The sequence below is a fragment of the Atractosteus spatula genome, chromosome 9 (assembly GCF_055471065.1).
Source record: "Atractosteus spatula isolate fAtrSpa1 chromosome 9, fAtrSpa1.hap1, whole genome shotgun sequence".
In the NCBI taxonomy this organism is placed as follows: Eukaryota; Metazoa; Chordata; class Actinopteri; order Semionotiformes; family Lepisosteidae; genus Atractosteus; species Atractosteus spatula.
This window is the reverse complement of record NC_142714.1, coordinates 43294816-43320225: the sequence shown is the minus strand read 5'-3', so window position 1 is coordinate 43320225 and position 25410 is coordinate 43294816. Positions and strand designations below refer to the sequence as shown.

The following is a 25410-nucleotide window of genomic DNA, read 5'->3' as shown; positions in this document are numbered from 1 at the left end:
TGCTGCAGAGGCGCCACCTGCCGGTCAGAAGGAACGGCGTTCGTCTCTCCGTGTGTTGGCTGACATCTAGAGTCAGGAAGAAGGACCGCACGCAAGCTCGCTATGGTGCGATTTTTACAGCGCAGCGTGTTCTGTGTTGAGTTAACAGAAAGTCAAATATTTTTAGAATATTTTTGTAAGCAATCGCATGAAACATTTTTGTTTCCCTTCTGAGTAGTGTTTATTGTATTATACAGTCGCCTTTATCCAAGGCAACGTGCATTAATGCAAGCTATCCTAGCTAAATAACAACAAAAACAAAATACAACTTTTAATTACTATTTATAATGGAAAATTTTAATTCCCTGGAGGTATACCAACATAAATATGTGGCAAAATGCTGCGTTCTGCAGTCTACTTCTTCGGTAACTAAAGAACTTTAGTACGATTGAAGTCGATTACTTCACCAGAATACATCTAATATTTATCTTAAGAAGTTATCACATTGCACAATTAAAAAAACAAATATATACACTGCTGTAGGCTAAACATTTGTTTATCACGGAGATCTAACTGTAAAGCTTGAATGAAAACGAAAAAGTAGTGATTTTAGTAATTAGTCTAACATTAATTTACATTATTTGAAAACGTTGGGTAATTTTCCTATAAATTACATAATACTCAAAATGGCGAAATTTTAAATTATAGACTAGTCGCAGTCACTCATGGATTTAGACTTTTTACTACGTATCACCTCTTTTTGGCTTTATATGGTTACCATTGGGAAAACCTGGAATAACAAAAGGCGACATTATGATGTTCTTCCCTGTACGGAATTTTATTAAAATATTAGATATAGTGTGAAAGTAACACTATGTGCTACAGGTACATATTGTATAACAAATACTGTGCCTATAAAAAGTATTCACCCCCCTTGGACTTTTATTGTTACAGCATGAAACTGAGAATTTTTGCCACTCATCAACACAAAGTACTCTTTAATGTCAAAGTGAAACAAAATCCAGACATTTTACTAATTTAATTAAAAATAAAAAACAGAAAACAATTGAATGCACAAGTATTCACCCCCTTGCTTTGACAGACCTAAATTACCTCTGAAGTAACCAGCTCTCTCCTCCAAGTCACATGCTGTAATTATTTGATTGAAGTCCACCTGTGTGCAGTTGAGGTGTTTCACATGATTTCAGAATAAATACACCTGTGTCTAGGACTTTCCCCACTTAGTGCATTTCCAAAGAAACACTACACCATGAAGATGAAGATGAAGATGAAGATGAAGATGAAGATGAAGATGAAGATGAAGATGAAGTTGCATTCCAAGCAGGTCTGAGACAAGGTTCTTGAAAAATACCAGTCAGGGCAAGGATATAAGAAAATTTCCAAGGCATTGAATATACCTCGAAGCACAATGAAGTCCATCATTAAAAAGGTGAGAAAATATGGAACATCTGTGAATCTGCCCAGAAGTGGCTGTCCTCCAAAACTGAGTGTCTGGGCAGGAAGAGCCGTAGTAAGGGAGACCACCAAGAGGCCTGTGGCAACTCTAAAAGAGTTGCGGTCCTCCATGACTCCATGCAGTCCTCCATGACTCCCGGGGCGTTTCTCAAAAAGAATAGGGGTCCTGGCTAAATCATACCCTTAACCATTGGCCCTTACCAATCATGGCCTCCTAATAATCCCCATCTATGAATTGGCTTCATTACTTTGCTGTCCTCCCCACTGATAGCTGATGTGTGGTGAGTGTTCTGGTGCACTATGGCTGCCGTCGTATCATCCAGGTGGATGCTGCACATCGGTGGTGGAGTCCCCATTACCTGTAAAGTGCTTTGAGTGGAGTGTCCAGAAAAGCGCTATATAAGTGTAAGCGATTATTAATTATGACTGAGATGTACATGAGCAAACAATAGCATGCACACTTCATAAATCTCCCTTGTATGGAAGGGTGGCAAGAAGAAAGCATTTGTTGGGGGGGGGAATTCGGATCACATCTTGGCTGGACTTTCCCCAGGCATGTGAGACTCAACAATTTGGAGGAAGATTCTGTGGTCTACCAAGGTGGTCCTACCAAGTATTAACTCAGGAGGGGGTTGAATACTTATGTATTCAATTATTTTCTGTTTATTTTTAATTTAGTAAAATGGATGGATTTTTTTGCCCCCCCACTTTGACATTATAGAGTACTTAGTGTTGATGAGTGGCAAAAATTCTCAGTTAAGTACATCATGGTTCCATGCTGTAACATAATACAATTTCCCTCACGGGATCAATAAAGTATCTATCTAATAAAATGTGAAGAAGTCCAAGGGGGATGAATACTTCTTATAGGCACTGTATATAATCCCAGTTATTTTATTAATACGCAAACATTTGTAATAAGTAGACTTAAAGCCTATGGATGCTTAAATATAAACACTTTTTTTTTCTTTAATGATCCAAAATAGATACAATTATGGACACTATTTTGAACAAAACATTGGTTTCTATTTGTCATGCACAGCCCAGGGACTTGTCACCTGAGAAAATGCAATAAGAGAAACTAAATTCAGCAGCACCCCAGTGACCTACTATAATGTGTCTATCTCAAGATAATCTCAAAAACCGAGATCACTTTATCATAATTGATCCCAATAGATAATCCAGTTATTTTTCCATCTCCAGCTATACTTCATTACCCTGTTAGTCATCTGCTTCAGCATTTAGCTTTTACACAACGGAAATCTTTTGTCTTCTGACTTGGAACTGCCTTCTTGTTCTCCATTTTATGAATATTACTTTTTATGAAATGTATTTCATTTTTACACAGAATTCTCACAGATGGACACTTTTTAGACTTGATTTTATTTCTTATTTGTTTAGCAGATGCCCTCATCCAAAGACTTGTAATATCTTTATTTTAAGATCTCTTCAAAGCTGTTTTACCTTTAAGATAAACACTTGGATGTCCAAACTGATACTGTACATCATTTACTTTTTTCTCTAGGCAATGTGAGGGGACAATGAAAAGGCATATAGAATGCTACACTGTATGAGTTAATTCAATTATATAATACATTAGTAAGAGAAAATAACTGATAAAACATAAAAAACAAATAACAGAACTGAATCTTTATCTTGAAAAGACAAGTCAATGTGGAAGCCTGACCCTAAGTATTAAACATCCTTAAAAGAAATTGACTAAGTCAACACAGTGGGTCTCTTCATGGAAAAACTGTGAAACCGGATAACACGAGGGAAGAGTGTTTAAAACTGAGAAGAAAAAGGTATAAATTTGTAACCTTGGAAGCGGTTATGTTCTTTCACCAAACATTTATTAAACTGCGTTCAATTTTATAAATATGACCAATGCCATTCAGCAAGATTTTTTTACTTGGGTTATCTATCACAGCAAACTGATACTAACGAAGAAACACTTTGTCTAAAATCAGCAAGTCCAGCCTTTGGTCACTTGAGGTAGTTGGTGAAATGAGGATCACAACATCAAAATTGAAACCAAATTAACGGTCCACCTTGCAGTCATCTTTCCCCCTTCACTGTACAGGGCTGAAATGCAGACAGTATACAGGAGATGCTCGAAAGCCCTGAAATCATATCGCCGACACTACAAGCAGAAGATTTTATTTATCTGTCAAGTAGGAGAACAGACACCACCATCCGTTAGAAGCTATGCATGTCCACCATCAGCTCCACTGGGTTGATCATGTCTTTCAGTTGTCAGATACCAGGCTTTCGATGAAAGTCCTCTTCTCCTAGTTTAACCAAGGCAATTACACCCCAGCAGGACAGCAGATGCGTTTAGAAGATATAGTAAAAGCAAACTTGCAGAAATGCAATGTCCATATCAACTCTTGGGTGGTTATATCCCTTGACCAAATCAGGAAGAGTTGTCCAGAGACACCTGCTCAATCTGCCTGAGTGTGAGAAAATCCCATATTAACCTTTATCAGTCACCTTCAGGTTCATGGAAGACAACCATTCTTGACCCCAAGGGATAGCTGATGAACACATAATTATTTAAGCATATTGACTGATGCTAATTGTTTAAGGAATCTTTCTGTTTTCCTCACATACATCAAGTAAACTGAAGTTTTTCATACAGTTATAGCCACTAATAACATTTTTCGGCTCCATGCTGTCCAGAGAAGTCATGCAATTGAATTGACAGACACTAGCATGCAAATATGTTTCCTTGAGCGTCATTAAAATGACTATCATCCTTTGCTAAACTGGAAGCACTAAGCTTCCAATAAATGTGGGCTAAACTAATCATAGCTCTTGTGTGTTCCAGTCTTCTGACTTATCAGTTGCTTCTGTAGATTTATCAAGTGTGCCGAGTTGATGGTGACATTTGAATGGAGTTAAAACTTACTGAAATTAAATTAGGAAGTCTGTAAATATCAAAACATTATGATGTTATCTGTTTAATAGAGTTGTAAATGACAAAATAGGAAATTAGAATAGAAAAACAGCATGCAAATTAGAAGCTGAAGCTGCAACTCTTATGTTTCATGTGCTACTCAGTCAGAGTGCGCCATTTGGCCTTTTGAAATGATTTCAGATCTTTCTTGCTTCTTAGCCAGTTCGGTTTTCCTAGCGATAATCTTCTCTTTCTCTTGGCTTTGGGCTATCTGACATTCTGTTTGTCTGTTACTAGCTGACGCAGGTAAGAAGAAAATGTCAATTATGCAGGGGCCAAAGTGCACAATGCTTCTGCACTTAAGAGCCTTTTACCATTTCTTTCACATATTTAATAACTAATTGCTACCTAGACCATCTGGCAAATCTCACTCAATAACCAGTTTAAAGTTACTGGGTTATTTAATTGGCATAGGCAAGCAGATTTGTCAGTGCACACAAACTACATGTAAAGGGCCTTTAAAAATGCATGACAAAAACGGGGAGTTGTAGCCAAACTTTATGAGATAAATAACACGCTTTGATATGAGAGATTGAGTGCACCCAGATAAGCTCTGGGTTAAATGGCTTTCTGATAACAGATGAATGAGTGATTGTCTCTGCATATGACTTTTTAATTACAGTTTCTAGACTTTTGAGTAATAGGTTGTGATTGATACAAAACTATTTACACCTCCAATTCTGAAACTTTAACCTGTTCTAATAATATATAATAGTCTTTGAATTGGTTATTTTAAAGTTTATGAAGGGGAACAAACCAATCAAAATGGAAAAAATCAGATAAATGTAATGGTTCAAAGATTCTGAACATATAGTTGACCTTAAGTTGGAAAAAACTTCAACCTAGAACAAGCTTTAGATAATTATCCTGTGAGGGAAAGTTTTCCTCCTTCCTTAAAAGTTTAGTATTAATCATTACAGCTAAATTAGGAGTTATATACAAGATATATTGTACCTGTGCTTTTTACAGGTAGTATTTATAATGACTGAGGAATGGCTGTTTAGCCTAACATCAGACCACTGAGAACAATCAATTTGAGATGTCTGCTTCCGACAATTGGCAAACAGACCTTAAATATTACTTTGAAATACTATTTTAAAAGCATCCATTGTAAAACATGTATAATAGGTTTAACAATAAATCCAGATTCTGCAAGCTGGAAATACGAGTTTATCCATTATGTTATACAAAAGGGTAGTGATCTCATGGGAGAGGAGCACCTCTGAAGCACTCTTTAGGAACTTTTCAATAATGGAAAACATCACTTAAGCTTCAAACTAATTTTTTAAGTGCCCACTGATTTTCTGCAAAATGATAATTGAACCTGTGAACACATTGCATACCATAGTTTTGCTTAGAAGTTAGTTTCCCTCTTTTCTCCATATAGTCTTTATGTACTGATGGCACACATAAAAGGTATTGATTTTTAAGGGCAGGATGTGTCCGCTTTCTGTATAAAAAATACTATTTAATTTTAAAAAAATCAACCACTGTGACTTTTATCCCCTACACAATTTCTTCTCTATTCTAGAGAAAAGAAAAAAAAAAGATATTAAATATTTTTTTCCTTCTGTACTAGTGGTTCTCAGAAAAGTTTTCAATAGTATTAATAAAAAACTCAACTATAAGGAATTATAGTATGATACTCTTATAGGTGTATTGAAAACCAAGATCTATTGATAAACATTTTTTTTACTACAAAATGTTAGCATGCTTTTCATTATACAAATTTAAAGACTGAGTACAGTGGTATAAAAAAACTAGCTATGCATTCCATTTAAAGTTTTAACAGTTATCTTTCCATCACCTGGGTTTCAAGCCATGCTTAGACCACAAACAGAAGAAAAATTAGAAAAGAAAGCATTAATATTAGTAGTGAATGTAAAAATATTTTAGCCAAGAGGTCATCATTTTTTCTTTAAGAAACACTTTGTGTCTGAAATTCCTATTCTTTTTAGTATCAGACACAAAAGTAAAAGCAACATGCTACAGCAAGCAACCCAGAAGGCTGAAAATTGATTTCTGCAGCAGGGAATGTGAAGAGTACAGAAACATGAGGTATAGTGTCTAATGCAGTGCAGATAAACAGTTGTGGATTTCCTGTGCAGGTTACATCAAACCTAACAGAGCAAGAGCAGAACGCATCTCCATCATCAGACACAAGAAACAAAGTGCTCTGAGTAGTTCAGAAGTATTTATTCTTCAAAATGACAAATAAAAGCCCCCATATTTTAATATTTAACACAATAAATTGTTCATCTTTAAAGTACAAATGCACAGTAAGATGTACATTCCAGGCACACATCTAATTCTCCTCATGAAACCTACCGGTTACACTATTAAAACACACCCACCTACCTTATATCCTGTTTAAAAGGTGTACTTTTATGCAAATGAAAAACAACAAATTTATACACACAAAAAAAGTGTTTTTCTACTTGGAATTAAACTCTGTTTAGTGTTCTCTATAGGTCAATGATGGTCAGTATTGGAAAATCAAAATGTAGTTGGATTCATGTTACTACAAAAATGTTTTGAAAACAAACTCTGATTTATAGATCACCTTAGAGGCAGCAGCATCATCATTTCAGACATGGCATACAATTAAGTAACATTATTCTCTCCTGTACCAAGGCAAACTGCCATCTTATTTAATAAAGAGTATGTGCAACCTATTCAACACCATTATTTTATATTGTATATACACTGTAGATGAAGAGTACTGTTATATTTGTATGCATGTAATTTACACCAAAAGATTTAAAGGCTTTTTTAAAACGTTTATTACATTATTACTATTTTTAAATGCTCAAATTTAACAAAGAGCTACAAAAATATGTCTGTAATTTAAACTGTTGGCTTAAAGCTACATTTGATATAGACCTCATTGAAATTTTATTCTTTGTGAATTTCTTAAATATACATTGTACTGTTCTTTCTTTATTAAATTTATATATAATCATTAATGTTCTTTATATATTTACACACAAATTCCAACGCTAAAGTGCTATATGGAAATTAATCCCAATAACCCATAAGTAAAAATATAAATCAGAAGTGTCTATTCTTCATGATCCGAAAAGTTAAAATAACATACATTAAAAAATCCTGGAAAACAGAATATAAATAATATATATATATATTTCCTCCTTTTATGTTTAAAAAATAGTTATATTTTAAATTGTCAGAATCAGCTTATAAATGACTGACTTACCATTCAAAAAGTCAAAACACAAGGCCCTATCCCCGCCCCCACCGTGTTCAAACAATAAAAGGTTTCTGAATCTGACCAAATTCAGATCTACTCCACAAAGGGATTAAAAAATAATATAATATCACTTCAAAACAATCTCGCACAGGATTGCAAAGATCACTTGGTTCGTTACAATCCATTTGTTATAAAATAAATCTCATTTTAACTAAAATTACGAAATGTAGGTTTTGACTTTCTGAACTATAGCTGCACAGCATATGGGGCATTTACTGAGGGAGTCGGAGCACCTCTTGCAGGTCACCAGGTGGCCACAGGGGATGAAGACTATGGCAATGTCTCTGTCCATGCAGACTTTACACTGTTTCTCTCTCTGCAGCTTTCGGAGTTTCTCCATGGGGTCTTCTGCCAATGTAACACAGAGGGAGAGTGAGCAGAGGCAGGTCTTACCAGCTTTACCAGACTTTTCTAATCCTTCTGCACATTGGGACTGCCCAGGTGCATACCGTCTTAATAATGTTCAAGGAAACAGCATTTAACATTACGGTTTTCTGTGTCACTTTAGGTTAGTCATTTTGCTCAAGGGAAACATCAAGCACTCAAAATCACTTATGTATGTTTTAGTAGTTCAAGTAGATAGCTGCGTCAGCATGCGTAGGCCGCAAAGGAACAAGTAAAGATTTATTCCATGCTGATAAAGGACACCTGAAGAAAACTCCACAGCTGAAATTCAGTTTTCAGCATGGAATAAACCTTTGTACATTTTAGTTGAAATGCAGGAGATGCTCAGTGGAATTGTAATTTCTATTCATTTATTTTATATTATTTAAATGGGAAGAAACACAAGGTGATGAATAGTTAATACTTATGTTATTTCTTGCAATGTTATTTATTTCAATTAAAATATAATTAAGCTGACTTTTTCCTTCAGCATTTAAAAAGTATCAAGGCAATAAGGAATAAGGAGATTTGTAGGTCAACAAGATGACAAAAATATCTCCATTACAACATTAAACTGAGGTTATGCTCATAGACTTGACATCATCTTCACAATGATAACTTCAATGTCGTTAGCGGCATTGCTAAAATCCAACTCTTCGTGCCAAAAACTAAAAGATTTCTACCAAAGCTTTTCATTTTTCTTATGCTTGTATTATGTATTGTATAACTCTTGGGGTTTCCTTAAACATACTCATAAAGCTGAATTATTACACATTACATTTCATTTCACAATTCACAATATTAGATGCATCAGTTTCACTGAGACTACAAATTACCCCGCCCCCCCCCCCATAAAATAATTACGTATTAAGCCTAACGCACCATTTGCAGATTTGTTAAAACACGTGCCTTAAAGGGGAACTGCATTGCCAGCTTAACTAAATATCGGTATCAAAAGAACGTCATTGACCTTACAGAAAAAAAAGACATTGTGAATTAAGCACAAAATTATGAAGTTTGTGAAAGTACTGCAAGTCACAATGTTGTAAACGTCGCACTCAACCTCCCTCGAATTGCAATGTGATGCGTTCCCTTATGCTCACTAGCCTCAGTAATGACTAATGTAATGCGCTTTATGAGCGAATAAATACAGGTTGTGCAGCCGACATTTCGCCGCAGAAATGTTCCAATGTGATCTGCATGCAGACTTAACAAGAAGTAGTATTTGTTGGCAAAACCGTCTCGAACCGTTTTGTTTGCCTCGTTCTTGAATCGCAGAACATGACACTGCGCATACCTGGAAATTGCATCGATTTTGTGATGCACATTGGAGGTTTGACAAGTCACTGTGTAAATTTTACTTTTATCGCGGTTTGATATACATTTAATAATGCAGATTCTTTATAACCCCAAATTTTGAAAATAGCATTGGAATGCCACTTTAAATGAGATTCTGACCACTGGGATATAAATGCCTTTGTATTCCACAAGAGGGAGACTACAACACTAGGATCGGTGCGGGATACTGTATGTCAGCTAACCACAAGCACAAAACAGCAATCTTTGTTTGGGTCATCCAGGCTTTCAGTTACAGCCACTGGAGTAACTTCTGATTTATTGTAATATTTAATCTAATACTAATCTTTCTTCCTACAATAGAAAGAAAAAAAATGTATTCTTAAAAAAACATACCATCATTTTCAGGTGTCTCTTCTGAATCACTTTCCCCCTCTTCATTCAGAAGGTCTTCAACCAGAAGCTGCACAGATTTGTACCCTTCTCCAGTCGAACGGATTTTCTCCAAGATTTTTGTTTTCACCTGGGTCTCATCCAAGCCCATTTCTAAAGCTCTTTGGGCCACCTCAGAGAGCATAACATCAGACTCTGCAACACATTATAGAAGAGTAATTTAAAAACACTTTTCAATTGAGTGAAAAACATTTACACTAGTTTGAGATTTAACTCTGGCATACCACTTACAAAGAGAAACAACTTTTAATTCCAGCATTTTAACACTTAAAAGGTCCCCACTGAACGTTTATGTCTAAATAAATGAAGACTCATGAGGTTCAACTGCATGTTGAAGTAGATGAAGCAAATAACTTTTTTAATTTTCAGAGGAATAAACTTTAGTCATAACATACCTTGTTCAGATACAGATAAGGTGTTTTCATCATCTTCATCCTGTAAAAAAAAAAACACAAGTATTACAAAATATTAGAAAACACAAGTATACAAAATATTGTCTGAAGCTAGCTAGTTTAAAATGATTTCAGGATCACCAAGAATCATTTTTGTTGATAATGAAAAAGGAAGAAATTATATACAGTATAATTTAAATAACTGCGATTATCATAGAACAATATAAATAAACTCAATTTACACAATATCATACTTTGTTACTTTTACAATCACTAAAATTTTCTAATTTGTATTGAAGAAAAATAAAACATCTACAGAAACAGGTTAAATTAAACGGTCTAAATACAAAATAAAAGGAATTTTATTTTTGCTGGTTGATGACATGATTTCAGCTACAATATAAACCTCAATATAGTGTTTTTCTCAACTTAGCTCAACTCCTCAAAATTAGCTCCTGGCAAAATGAAGAGAATAATCATTTAAGAATTTATGTAGAATAAAAGAATTTATGCAGAAAAAAACCCCAACAAAAGCCACTTAAAAAATGTAATCGCAGTACTTCCCAACTTAAGTTAAGTTAGTCAACCAATAATTTTTCACTCTACAAGCCTCACAGGACCCAATCAGGAATAATTGAGAAGAGTGATATACAGTGCCTTGCAAAAGTAAATAACCCTTCCTAGGTAAAAATACAAAATGACGCATACATTTCAAAATGTAATATTCTATTTAAAACCTGAGTGGTACTCAATATGGAAACCGTGGGTTTTGCGGTTGGTGAGGGAAACCTGAAATTATAATCCACATAATTCAGTGGTTAGCATTGCTGCCTCAGTGCTGGGGCCCTGGGTTCAATTCCAGACTCGAAGTTCTATCTGCATGGAGTCTGGATGTTCTCCCTGTGTTCGTGTTGGTTTCCTCTGGGTGCTCTAGTTTCTTCTCACAGCAGAGTTAATTGGCTGTTGGGAACATTGGCCCTGGTGTGTGTGCGTGCGTGCCCTGTGATGGGACTGGTGTATTCAGGGTGTATCCCGCCTTGTGCATGTTCCTTGCCAGGATAGGCTCTGGCTCCCCCATGACCCTGTATTAGATAAAGCAGTTAGAAGATAGACGGATATTTCAGATTTTTCAGGAATGGTTAGCGCTTTAGTTTTTTTATGAATTCTCTTCCCAAATGCAAGAAATCCCTTGCTCATACACAGTTCTGGAAACAGAAACTTAAGCACAGGATTTTCCACAAACTCATGACTCTTTGTCGTCATCTTGACTCCCTCACACATCACCCTTGCACACGTCTCTTCACAGAGCTAGGAGTTCAGTTATTTATCTTTTACGTTTAATAACAATAATTATTGCTTACATTTATATAGTGCTTTTCTGGACACTCCACTCAAAGCGCTTTACAGGTAATGGAGACTCCCCTCCACCACCACCAATGTGCAGTATCCACCTGGATGATGCGACGGTAGCCATAGTGCCCCAGAACGCTCACCACACATCAGCTATCAGTGGGGAGGACAGCAAAGTAATGAAGCCAATTCATAGATGGGGATTATTAGGAGGCCATGATTGGTAAGGGCAAATAGGAAATTTGGCCAGGACGCCAGGGTTACACCCCTACTCTTTTCGAGAAACACCCTGGGATTTTTAATGACCACAGAGAGTCAGGACCTTGGTTTTACATCTCATCCGAAGGATGGTGCCCATTTTCCAGTACAGCGTCCCCGTCACTATACTGGGGCATTAGGACCCACATGAACTGCAGGGTGAGCACCCCCTGCTGGCCCCACTAACACCTCTTCCAGCAGCAACCTTAGTTTTTCCTAGGAGGTCCCCCCATCCAGGTACTGACCAGGCTCACACCTGCTTAGCTTCAGTGGGTTGCCAGTTGCGAGTTGCAGAGCGATATGGCTGCTGGCTAGCATCTCATTTCAGTTCTCTATGCAAGTTCCTTTCTTGTGCTATTTTCTCAGGATTCAAAGCACATAGCATTCAATTTAACACTTAATTATACTGAATTATCTTTCATGCGTTGGAGTATACTACTATTATATGATATTTGTGATGTTTAAGGTAATGTTGAGATGAATAACACACTATGGAAATCGGTACTCAAGGATTTACCAATCAGTGGGATTTTCAGGAATGAATGTTGGCGATGGAAACCTTCATACTAGAATACCCATGAGCTAAATATTTGGTGGAAGCAGCCTTGGCAGCAATACCATCTGCACATCTTTTGGGGTAAATCTCTTACCACCTCTGGAGACTGGCTAGGTGCAATATTTGCCCTCTCTCTTGGTTTATTTGCTTAGGTTCTCTTGCGTTACTTGGGGATCACTTACTGTACGAAGAAACGTTTTAATGTTTTTTCCTAGGTTCTCAATAGGACTCAAGTCAGGACTTTTTGATTGGGCCACTCAAGGGCATTCACTTTCTTATTCTTAAGCCACTCCTGTGTAGCTTATTCCCATGTTCCTATTAGTCTTGGCCAGTTTCCCAGCCCCTGCTGATGAGAAGCAGAACTATAACATTATGCTGTCTGTCACATGCCTGACAGTAGGGATGGTGTTGACTGTATGATGCACCATGATAGGTTTGCTTTAGATGTACTGTAACCCTCTGCTTTTAAACTAAAAAGTTCCAATTTTGTATTGTCCACAAAAACTCTGCAGTATTTAGAATAAATAGGATTTGAGATCTTTCTTTAATTGTCATTCAAGACTCCTCTATGGATTGACTGGGATATTGTTATCCCATGGATATTTCACCCACTGAACCATGCAACTTTTCAACTTTACAGTAGCATCCCCTAACCAGCTCTCTTTCTTCCTGGCCATACAGTTCTCAGAGATCTAGGCAGCGTTCTGGTACCTTCAATTTGTTAATGATCAAACTCGCCATGTCAAGCTAAGGGCATTTAAAAAGTTTTTATAACCTTTTCTTGATCTGTGTCTTCACACAATTTTATGCTTTGAAAGCTCTTTATTCTGCCTGACTGATGGGTCTTAAAGAGTGAAATGTATTATTTTCGAAATCACATGAACCAGTATTTTTGCACACAGAAAAGAGCCACACAATTAAATGACTGGCTGGTTAAGGTAATTTTGTGGATTCAGATTTGCCATTACAAAGGTTTTGAATATTGACTTTTCCTTTTTTTATGTCTTATTATATAAAGTATATATTTACTTGTATCTATTTTGCTTTGGATTTGTAGAATAGGTTATGCATACATATGCAGAATAGGTTATGCATACATCAAATATTAATTGATACATCAAAATGTCATGACTGCAGCCAAGGAACATGTGAAAACTGCAAGGGCCTGATTACTTCCGCAAGACACTGCATCTCACACTCATCAAGTCCTGTAATGCTACATTTCTAGGCCTTCAACAAACTATACATAAGTACACATGCAATGTATTCAAAATATTCCAAGCATTTAATTTCCCTTCACTTCCTTGCTAGCTTTAGCAAAAGGGTGAATGGAAGCTACTTTATGGTCACTTAGTACACATAATTCGCTCACTGTACAGAGCAGACATATCATTTGTAAAGGCATACCATGAATAAAAATTGGAAAAGGTTTTCAGGTTTAACCTTTTTTACTTCTCAGATAGAAAAAAAAAATCAAAATCATAGCACTCAAATCTAAATTACTAAGTTTCTGAAATTTATAGAAGAATTCATGTCATGTTAAAATAACCTTAAAAATATTTGAAGTGGTTTAAAAACTACTTTTTAGCATGAAAAAATAGTTTTTAGTATTAGAAAAAACTTGAGCTGAGAACTCAAATACTTCTAAAAAAATAGAAACAGATATTTAACGTTTTAATTGTCTCCCCCCCCCCCCCAATGTAAAAATTGTTAAGGGTAATATTTTAAAGAATGGCAGACCTATGCAGTATATAAAGACTTCGATCTGGTCACAGAAAGAACTCGGACTTGCAAATACAAATACATAGGTTCATTACAGCAGTTTGAAATTTGTATAAACAGGTTTATTTTTAATGTATTAAAAACTGCATACATATTACTCTATAGTGGATATGCTAGACAAACATTTTTTACAAAGACTTCATAATAGTTTTTATAAGAAATCATAGCCATCCTTACTTACAGGAAAATTTCTTCTGTGGTCTCGCAACTGCATGCTGTTCACAAACTGCTGGCCTTTCTCCCTAAGCACAAAGCTACATCTGTTTGTTTGGAAAATAAAAAGTAGGTTTAGTACAATTCTGACACCGGAATCGTTTTTATTTGCATATGGAATGAACTATGCCTCACATGAAACAACAAGCAATAAAAAGAACTCATCCTAATAGCTTATGCAGTTTTTACCCAGGGTAATACTTGGCATGTTCTTCCCAGGGCTCCTCATCCGACTGCCAGTCTTTTAAGCCTCCTCCACACTTGAAACATATCACACGGTCCTGAACACCTGAAATTGCACAGCTACACGTAAGCCTTCAAAAGCACAGAGGGCAAATACAACGTTCCTTCTCTCAGACTCATTTATGCAGATTAAAAATGTCATACTCTGGGTTAACACTTTACTTCATCATTCGTCGTTAACTATTCAACACCGGTAATGGACAAAGTTATCCAAAAAAAAATGTACTATTTTTTAAGCCAATACATAGATTTTCTCAAATTTTAACAGCTGTACAAACTGCATGTTCTTACTCACGCAGTTGTGAAGCCTACATTTCTTGTTGCCTTCCAAGTGCCTTAACATATGTAGAGCAAGCTTGCATTCTGACTTGATGGCTTAGAGAAGAATTGTAGATAACTATTAACTACAGATTTGGAAATATGTTAAATATGTTAGTATTCAGCAATGCTACTGAATTTGCTCAGATACGTTTGTACAGCACCTTCAGTATAAAATCCTGCTCGGGCAAGCCTCTCAGGGTCAATGGGATGAAGCACACTAGCAAAACTTCGGAGACGATCCTCAAAGGACTCCATGTATGTATGTGAATGGTTAGCACTTTCAGGGGGCAGCTCAGAAGGTATGTTGCCGACATCATGACCGAGGATGAAGAAGCAATTCGGAAAGTGCCTCTCGTGTTCCTTCCAAGGTTCGTCTTGAGGTTCCCAGCCTCCCAATACTCCTCCACAGCAGAAACATTGTACTCGGTCCTGTACATCGAGGTAGTACAGACCAGCCTGAGCCAGCTGTCTAGGCCTCACAGGGACTGACAAAGGCCATTTCTCAAATGTCTTCAAGCGGTCATCTTCCCTGCACATGTGAGGGGTCCTTGGGTAGGTGGAGTTGTCCACGATCTCTCCCGTTCTCAGGCGGTATTCCAGATCTTCTGCTTCTTCATCATAAGAGCCATTGGCCGAAGGATCGGGGCTGTCATCAGGGCTTGGCCTCTGGAATTCACTGAGAGCAGCATGCTGGGAAGGGAGCAGATGTGTGCAGCAGAGGTACCTGCAATTGGGGGACACCCGATGGTGTCTCTGCACAGGGGCATCCCCTCTGCGCCAGTTCTCCACCGTCTGATTGCAGCTGAAGCACTGCACCTTGTCAGCCTCACCAGTGAAATAGAATCCTGCCCGGGCTAACCTCTGAGGGGACACCACGTCGATGCAGGGGAAATTTGAGAAGGACCGCAATCGCATCTTCATGGCCGACATGTCCGCACAGTTGTCTGATTCAATATCGCTATCATGTTGAGCGCTAGCCATAATGTATCTTGCAGAGGTTTCTTGGGAGGTCTGGCGATCTGAAGAGAGAACTGCCTGTAATAAGCACAGGAGAAATTAGCACGTTGAAAGTGTAAAATTATATGAATCCATATTTAGGATTTATTATGGGTATTAGACTTTTAGAGTTTGGGTTCCTAGCAAGAGAGTGTTCATAAAACTACTATATTCGATTTCTAAAATATTCCCATTTATATCTGGGAATATATCTGGGGGGGGGGGGGGGGCAGAATATATTAGCGAAGTAATATGGCTTTAAGAAAGATCACGTGCAGGGCTTGTCATTTCCATGTGAGGTAGGAGGCATGTGATATACTCTGCTGCTCCGGCAGCCAATAAAGACTAGGCTCGGCACATCAAATAATGAGACAGTCATGAGGTTTAGTCTACACTCTGCTTGGGCGTATTCCGAGTTGACTCTTATTACATAAAACGAACCGATCCCAATAATTAAATTTTAAAACTACGGTAAATATGGTTAATTAAAAACTGAAAATAAGAAGAAAACCTGTTTCTCTCGTGTTGGTGCTTATTTCTTGTTCCTTTGCATTACGGCTTTAAAATTTGCTATACATTTCGGTGAGAGTTTCAACTCGATGTTTTATACTTTAAGCGAAGTGTAATGCTTGCACAAATGCGCACGTGTGCCGCTGACACTTTCGTACAGTAGTAGACAAAGCAGAAAGGAAAGCCTTAAAAAAAGCGTAGGCGGGGGAATCTGCTGCTTTTAGCATTCCTTTGAGCTGCATTTTATAAGCCCGTCGTCTAGCCATCGAAAGCTTCATTGTCTCGCCACACCTTCTATTGTGAAAGTGGTGTGTAGGGAAGAAGCCAGTAAAAAAAACTGCGACTGAAATGAAAAGAAAACTAAAAAAAATCCCTCAGAATAAAATCCACCATTACTTTTCGTTAGAGAACTTCCCGTTTAGTCATTAAATGTTTAGAAAATATAAGTACCACCTTTGTAAAACTTGGGAGAGCATATTTAGTACACCATGTCAAAAATGTAATAACCTATGGCTTAAACCTACGATTTCTGAGTTGTAACTGCCAAAAACAACCTCGGTATTCTGGTTTGGTGGAGAGTACATTGTGGTGCTCGCTTTTACAAAGAAACAGCAGTGTTGTTAACATGCAACAGGGAATCCTGGGAAGTGGATTAGTGCAGTTCTTTCACAGCGAACTGTCCAGAACATCCCACACTTGCCCAATGAGGGTCACATCCAGTGAAAAGCCGAGCCATGCAAGAATAGTAATGTGCAGTCTCTCCCTCTAGCAATGTTTAGACAGCGTGACCTGTGAGAGGCAGATGTCCTGCTCAGAGAAAAAGTTAGTAATGAAACCTTTGCTTTTAAGTTTAAGACCGTGCAAATATTATGGAGTACAGTACCATAGCCCACACATTTAATACTACACAGAATGTTAGCAATGTTAGCACTTGACACTCTTCTGCTTTCGGTTGAATCACTCAGACCTATGTTGGAAAATTTGTACACCTACAGCTTTTCTCAGTTCAAAGTTTTTGCATTTCCTTGAACTTTAAGATAATACTGACAGGAATTCAAGTATTGCTGCCAGAAACGGCCCAGTTGATGCAGTCCTTATAAACAGAATATTCTAATCAACAACTAGAACTAAACTATTTATTTCCATTACAGGGACACATTCAATATAACAATTATATATAACAATATAAAGACTGATAATCTTTGAGGCTTTCAAAGTTAATAAGCACAACAGAAATATTGTAATTATGCATTATTCAAAATCTTATTTTATGTTCACTAAAAAGTTAAAGTAGGTTTTCAATATATTGTTAATTCTTCTCTTACGACTTGTCTAATATGTTGAGTTCTGGGCTATTAGATATACAACATATGACAAAATAAAAAAGGAACAAGAGGATCAAAATTCCCCTTTTTATACAAATCAAAGGGGAAATTCATTTTTTCAGCGAGTATCATTTCGTAGTTGGAGAATTTCCCATAATAAAAGAATTTGTATGGGCAGTATATAGGTGCATTAAAGAGAACAACATCTTGTTTCCCTGAGATCAGTCCTATATCCTTTTTAAAGCAAAACTATTTTTATTCACTGACTATAGCATGAATTAGTTTTTTTAAAAGTACTCCTCTCAAATCAATTTAGGTCTATCCATGCAGTCGTACTATAAATTGCTGTAACTGCAGTTATAGTTTATCCTGCTTAAGTATATACAGTAATCATCAAACTGCCACCTTCATTAGTTTTTGAAATGTGCCACTTTTTGCTCTCTACTCCATTAACTGCCTTCTAAATTCCCCAAACTCTGTAGGATCTGGACTGTAACATTTTGAAAGTCAGCTGTATTATTTAACATTCTCATGCAAAAGGCACACTCAAAGAACATGCAGGTCAGGCACAATGAATGCTGTAATGCTGTAAGAGTTCATGCTGTAAGGAAACTATGGATGCTTAACCACATGACAAAAATGAAATGGGTAACAACAGGGGTAAAGCAAATTGCTTAAGTTAAATTGGACATTTCACTCTGAGTACTAGAAGGATTCTACCACTCACATCTCAACTAGCTTTGTAGATTTTTTTGTTCACAGAGTTTTGAAAATTGTTCAAAATATGATCATAGTCATTTATTAAATACATTCTTGACTACACTAAAATACATACACAAACAGCAATTTCAACGAGTTAGGTGTTGTGCGTGGGCACTGCATTTTATGAAGACTAGGGAATTCTGGTGTAAGAGACTTAAATGAGAAATGATGTGGACCGAAGATTTAAACAAGGGTACTGAACCTAGCTGCTAGATTTGTTAGTAACCAGCTGATAGTACATTGATCAACAAAGCTAATCATGAATAGTGTAAGGGACACAAAGTACAGCCAAGGAATGTGGCACTCCCTTCCTCTTAACACACCCGGCAACCTAAGATCTAAACGAATAAGTTACTGGATAAAATAATCCTTACTCTCGCTATAACATGTAGATTATTGTTAGAATTTAATAAGAACTTAAACGTGTCCAAGTGTACAAATCAATAGTGTAGTTGCATGAGCACTAGGTTAATTGTTTCGCAACAACATACCGCGATCAATCACAGCCCTTGTTCCCACACTTTGAACCTGTAACACGTGTCTTTTTTAAAAAACAAACACACGTTTGATGCTTCTAAAAACAAGTTTCAGCTTTTCTAAAAACACGTTTCACACTGCAAAATGTCACAGAAAGCAAATTCATAATAAGCGACACAAAATGAAACCTATTTTGAAAAGGAGCAACATAATTTTTTAACTAATCTGGTATCTTCCAATGAGTATAACTTAAAACTTGAATAAAACTAAAAACATTGGTAGAGGTCTTACAGACTCTAACCCATTATTACAGACCTATAATAAACTCACACACTGCTCATTTTTAATTTACTGTAAGCAAAGTTAGATACAGCCAATACCAGAGCCATAACAGCCCAGCTGGTCAGAGCCCATCCTATTAAACCTATAAAACTATCCAAAATTTGTAGAGGGCAGAAAATAATGTTATGTATAGCTATTGTTCCTACAAAGAGACAACGCCATATAAAATTGCATTTAGATAAAAATGCCTCAGTTAAACCAGTTACCAATATTGTCAAATTTACCCAATGTGTCACAAAGGCATGTTTCATAGTTTTCATATTTCTCAGTAGCAACCTCCTGTTGTTCTTCAGTTTAGTGTTTAGGGGCTCTGGATTTTTAACTGGAAGATGGCAGGTTAAAATCCCATCACAGTTGCACCATTGAGCAAGGTATTCAAAATATTGAATTGGCACTTCCAGACAGTAAATAAGAAAAAGGTCCGTCTACTGATTTCTGATTAAATATTCAATAGAATTTTAAGACCCTAATGCTATGAACCCTGTTCTCTCTGTTGTTAAAGACATGCTACTGTCAATAATGAATTAAATCAATTCAACACCAATAACCTATTAATAAAACATCGTGTGCTATTGCAGAATTTTCTTTTACATTTTAAAATGAAAACCCAACTATATCTTAAATGTCCAACGGCACCATGCGTTTGAAAGAATGGAAAGCTGGATTACTGACACCGCTAAAATCAATACACCGAAAGCCAAAGTATACACTTCAGCTTCTAGTATTAACATTGTTCTCGTATTTACATTAAAGTAACCCTTAACGTTTCTCATCTTTAGGTAAAGTAATCTCACCTTTCATACATGAGAAATTCGTATGCAGTCTGTTTTGTAAGCAGTGAGCAAGCTAAATCTATATTTAAAACGCAGGAAATATTCTTGCTCATTATAGGGAAAATATCTAGAATTAAGCTACTGCTATAAAAGTAAGATATTCAATTTGACGTGTTTAACTAGTGGCTGAAACTAACATGTTACCGAAAGTACCAGGGATCACTTCATGGTTTCGAAACACTAACTGAAAGTGTCCAAGTCCATGACATCTCCGACGACCGCAACATCTTTATAATTTTCTATGCTATATTTCACTAAAACGCGCATTCTCATTTCGCTGTATATTTCCGAACTTATTCCTGGTACTGTCCGGATTGTAATGCAAAGGTACAAGGTGGTGCACTTTAAACAATTATGTCCTATCTGGCACCGTTTCTCTAAATAAGACATTTAAATACTGTATATTTTCATGTTCTCAATAAACATAATTGCTACACGTTGGTACTTACCTGTCACAGTGTGTCCCCTTTCGCGTCCCTAGTTTGATTACTCTCCGGGTACCTTCTCTTTTTTCGCTTGCTTTCCGTACAATTTATGTTAAAGAGCCGGAAGTTACGCATGTGACGTCAAGCGCTTCCATGAGGAGTGGGTAGCATGGGGGTTTTCAAACCTTTTTGATTGGAGTGCCCCTTGCAGAAATTTCCTGTTAATAGCAGCCACAAATTATAGGCAGAATGTCTGTTATTATTGTATCTCTAGTATTAAATATCAATTATTAAAAGCAAAACGGTACAGATGTATCATAAGCGCTACCAGTGTAGATGTATCAAGAAGGTCTGTATTTCCCCTCTTTACGGCGAGTAAGAAAGCGTGTTCTCGTTCTCTCTTTATACTGTGAACAGGAAGTTATCCGTAACTTAAAAAAAGGAACAAGCAACGTTTTAAACATTTAATAAAAGATGATATATTAAATTAAGCTTTAACAAACGCCTGCCACATTCCTAGATAAATGCACACGACCAGTGTTATTCTATATCGAAACGGCTGTTTAGTTTTTATAGTTTTAGTAGCTATATCATCGTGCAACTGGCAGCCCACTGAAGCTAAGCAGATGGAGCCTGGCTAGTACCTGGATGGGAGACCTCCTGGGAAGGCTATGGTTGCTGCTGGGAGAGGTTTTAGTGGGACCAGTAGGGGGCGCTCACCAGGTTTTTGTGGGTGCTAATGCCGCAGTATGGCACAGTATCTCTTCTGTTCTTTGGAGGAGGCGTAAAACCGAGGCCGTGATTCCCTGTGATCATTAAAAACTTCAGGGCCTTTCTCATTAAGATTAGAGGTGTGACCACCCTGGTGTCCTGGCCAAATTCCCCCCTGGCCCTTGTCAAGTTTGAAATTCACATGTATTTGCCACTCCAGCCATTTACAAGTATACAGTGGAACTAAATATCATTCCTTCTGGTCCATGGTGCAAATACAGGCAGGACAGACAGGACACTGACATAGACAACTGAGACAGGATACACATAGTGCAAAGTGCAGATAGTGCAAATTACAAGGCAAATACATAATACAATATACAAAACACACTGGGGGGATTTAAACCCTGTTTCTGGAATTGGAGTGGGTGCAAGTAGATTCCATGGTGTGTGGGAAGAAGCTGTTACAGAGTCTGGTGGAGCTAGCCCGTACACTGCGATATCTTTTCCCAGATGGTAGGAGGGCAAAGAGTTTATGGGAAGGGTCGGAGGGGACATCTACTATACTGGAGGCCCCTTATCAATCATAGCCTCCTAATAATCCCCATTAATAAATTGGCTGCATTACTCTGTTCTCCTCTCCACTGATAGTTGATCTGTGATGAGTTACTGACACACATTGGCTGCCATCAGACAGATTAATGAAGCATTAACCTCCATTAAACATTAAGTCTCCAGAAAAAGCGCTACATAAGTGTAATAATTCTAATCTATTATTTACAATGATATTTTCTTTTGCAGTTGAGAGGGCAGTATAAGAATTAAGTGAATGTGTATAAAAAATATGACAGAACTGTGAACCTCGCAGCAATCCAAGAGGCACGTATTCTCACAGCTCTGATTATTCGCACGGACCTGTAAAGAGGGAAATGGAATTCAGTTTGGAACACAAGTCGCTATAGCGCCACCCTATGGGGGTCTCGAATCATTACCAAACAATGATTACATTATTCTTTTTGCAATTTAAATTTAGGCAAACTGTTTGTTTGCCTATCAACTTTGCAGAATCACAATAATATATGAAAAGAGCTTTGTCCCTTGTGGTTATCAGGTTTCAGAAGTAATCAGTTGTTCATAAAAGTGAAACATTTTTTGTAATTGCACAGGTAAATATATCTTTTGACTTGAAATCAATAACAAGTGGTTGAGAGGTATCCTCTACCAACCTTCTAGTTCCTCGAATAATAGCTGTTCCACACATAACTATAATTTCATTCCAAGATGTCTGTAACTTTTGTTTTTAGCAATCAATATACATTTTCCATCTGGTGGGTTTGTGGGAATTGTTAATTCCACAGTATTCTGTGTATACTTACTGTATTTATATTTCACAATGTTTTTAGATGTCAAAAACCTTTGCTTTGCTTTATTACAACGACAACAAATGATTCTTTTCTATTAAACTTTTTTCATTGTGGCCATACTTTAAACAGTGTATATCATGCAAAACAATTAGGGAATGGTGCTTTTAATTAGTGTGGACATGGTCTGTACAATGCAGTTTGTAAGTTCTCTCTATGTTTGGGTGGGTTTTCTCTCACAATCCAAAGTCATACTGACTTACACTTTAATATGCCAAAAGAGAGTAGATGTTTTGGGTTAAAGTAGAAATCTGTCATGTTAAACAAAATGAGAGATACTTTAACTTTCTTCACAGCTCTTGGATCAATTTAAATATTTTAAAATTTGTATATGGCCTTGATTGGAACGGATATTCAGTTCTCTCAAATTATAATTGATTTTTCATTCATCTATCTTCTAACCATTTTATCCAGTTCAGGATCGCAGGGGAGCCTGAGCCTATCCTGGCAAGCAACAGGTGAAACGCAGGGTACACCCCTGATGGGATGTCAGTCCATCACAGAGCACACACAGACACAAACACACCAGGGCCAATTTTCCCAAAAGCCAATTAACCTACTAGTATGACTCTGGGCTGTGAGAGAAAACCCACCCTAGCATAGAGAGATCTTACAAACTCCATCGTACAGATCATGTCCACCCCATCTGCAGAATCAAATTCAGGGCCTCAGCACCGAGAGGCAGCAGTGCTAACCACTGTGCCACCATGCAAATATAGATTTTTGTCCAATTACAATATGCAGCATTAAAAAGGAAATAAAATACACTGCCTGAAGAATTATTACAATGGGATAAATGTGTCTTTAGCTATATGAAAAAGTTCAGGCCAGAAGATTCAGCCTACAGACAACTGCACAAAATACAGCTTGACTTCTTTGTGAAATGTTGCAGTTTACAAGCAGGCATTTATATGGGAAGTGGGAATCAATAACACACACTGTGCAGGTGATACCAATACCAAACCCCCATTTTAAGCGCTGAAAAACTCGGGCTGTGAAGGCTGAACACCTATCCCTGAAGTGGCAGAAGCTTAGCATGGGAGTGGCATACTAACAAGGAACCCATAAGATATTCAGGAAAGGAAAAGCAGAGGAAGTGTAATTGGGAGAGAGAGGACACAAAGGCTGGCTTCCTGAGATATGTTAACAAATAATAAAAACATCTGTTAGAATGAATAACCTGTTGTAAAATGAACAAGCTTTTGTGACACAAATAAGGTAAACTTAAGCTGCTGCGTCTACTTTTAATTTTTGAGAATTTTATGTGTGATGGTAGACTTAGTCACTGTCCACTATCCTTTTCTGCAGATCGAATAAAGCTGGTTCTATTGAACTCCCACTCTCATATTTTCTGACTTCTGGTTTGGATTCTAACAGTTTTTTGGCATGTGAGTGGGGTTCCCCAAGAAAGGAGCTTTCCGAAGATGGCAACCTGGGGTTTTTTACCACCTTCAGATAGGGCTTAGGGAAATCCACCTGGCTGCTGGTCGGGGAGAGTTCCGCTGGTAACTCAACGCACCTCAACATTCTCAGAACTCAGCATTTACAGAGGGGCGAGTTCAGGCAAGCATTCAGTGAAATAACAGATTTGTTGTGCTGTTAATCACACAGTATGAACTGTAAGGGTTGAACTTTGTGCAGGGGTTGTTCTCGCACTGTGTTACTCGCACTGTAGGACCAGGTATCGGTGGAACTGCTTGCAGTTAAAGTGCAGTAGGACTGGGTGTCAGAGAGCTGTGGAGTTAAAGTAGTGCATTAGGACTCGGTGTCAGTGGAACTGTGTGCAGTTAAGGTCACGCAGTAGGAATGTGTGTCAGTGGAGCTGTGCGCGACATGGTAGAATCGGGGGTTGGTGGAACTGTGTGCGGTAATTTTGACCATGTAGATTGTGCGTGGCTTTGTGAGTCAACTGGGGAGGAACCGGGTGCAGTAGCAGTGTGCCATATCGTAAATATCCCAGTATGAATAAACCCAGTAAGCGATGCAAAAACATAAGAAGGTTAAAACATGAGAGAGGGAAGCGTGTTTGTTGATAGGATGGCAGTGTACATCAACTGCTGGAGTGGGGATGGTTAGGTGGAAGAAAAGACAGGCCAAGGTTTTTAGTCTATGTGGAGAGACCTAGTGGTCAAACAAATAATAAAACAATTGCAAGATGAAAATAATGCATTAATGCTAGGAGCTAAGAACGTAGAAAAATGCCGTGTAGCCACTGCGTTCTGGAAACAAATGCAACACCTAGTGAATATTAATAATGAATTGTAGCAGTAAAAAAACGTACAAAAAATGTTGAAACTAATTGCTTAAAGATGTGTGTGTTAAGAGCTCTGGTTGTGGCTGTGTGTGTGCGTCAAAGACAATGGCGCAAGTGTGTTTAGCCACCTGGACCAGCTAGATATGACTAAAGAAAATAAAACAACTATAAAGTAAGTAAGGTAACGCATAAATAATATCAAGACAAGGCCAAATTACATTCCAGGTACAGGTGAAAGTAGTTTAAAAATAGCTGCTGATGTTGTATCAAAAAAAAGATAAATCAAGTGTAAAAAGCACTGTACCGCATATTTGAGCAGCTGTGAGGTACAGCTAATAACCAAGAAAAGAGAGCAAAAAAGAAAGTAAATACAGTACATATTCATATCTTTGGTTAACGTTCGCGAGAATTCATCAAGACATAA

General features: G+C 37.4%; 1 protein-coding gene across 1 annotated transcript; it reads right to left on the bottom strand.

Annotated features, from left to right (window-relative positions):
• Nucleotides 1-6595: 6595 nt before the first annotated feature.
• xiap (X-linked inhibitor of apoptosis) lies at nt 6596-20714 on the bottom strand. The gene is made up of 7 exons (XM_088926130.1): nt 20625-20714; nt 15092-15965; nt 14556-14655; nt 14335-14413; nt 10211-10250; nt 9759-9950; nt 6596-8030 (listed from the first exon to the last, which is right to left on the bottom strand). Exons 2-7 carry the CDS (start codon nt 15909-15911, stop codon nt 7840-7842), a joined length of 1422 nt encoding a protein of 473 aa, XP_088782256.1. The 5' UTR covers nt 15912-15965; nt 20625-20714; the 3' UTR covers nt 6596-7839.
• Between the last annotated feature and the right edge of the window lie 4696 nt (nt 20715-25410).

Bases quoted from the DNA above. Each gene is read 5' to 3' on its own strand.
- xiap (XM_088926130.1), bottom strand. From the start codon at position 15,911: ATGGCTAGCGCTCAACATGATAGCGATATTGAATCAGACAACTGTGCG. The intron at 14,414-14,555 runs GTAAAAACTGCA...CCAAACAAACAG, and splicing joins CATGCCAAGTATTACCCTGG to ATGTAGCTTTGTGCTTAGGG. The intron at 8,031-9,758 runs GTATGTTTTTTT...TTACATTGGCAG, and splicing joins AGAGACACCTGAAAATGATG to AAGACCCCATGGAGAAACTC.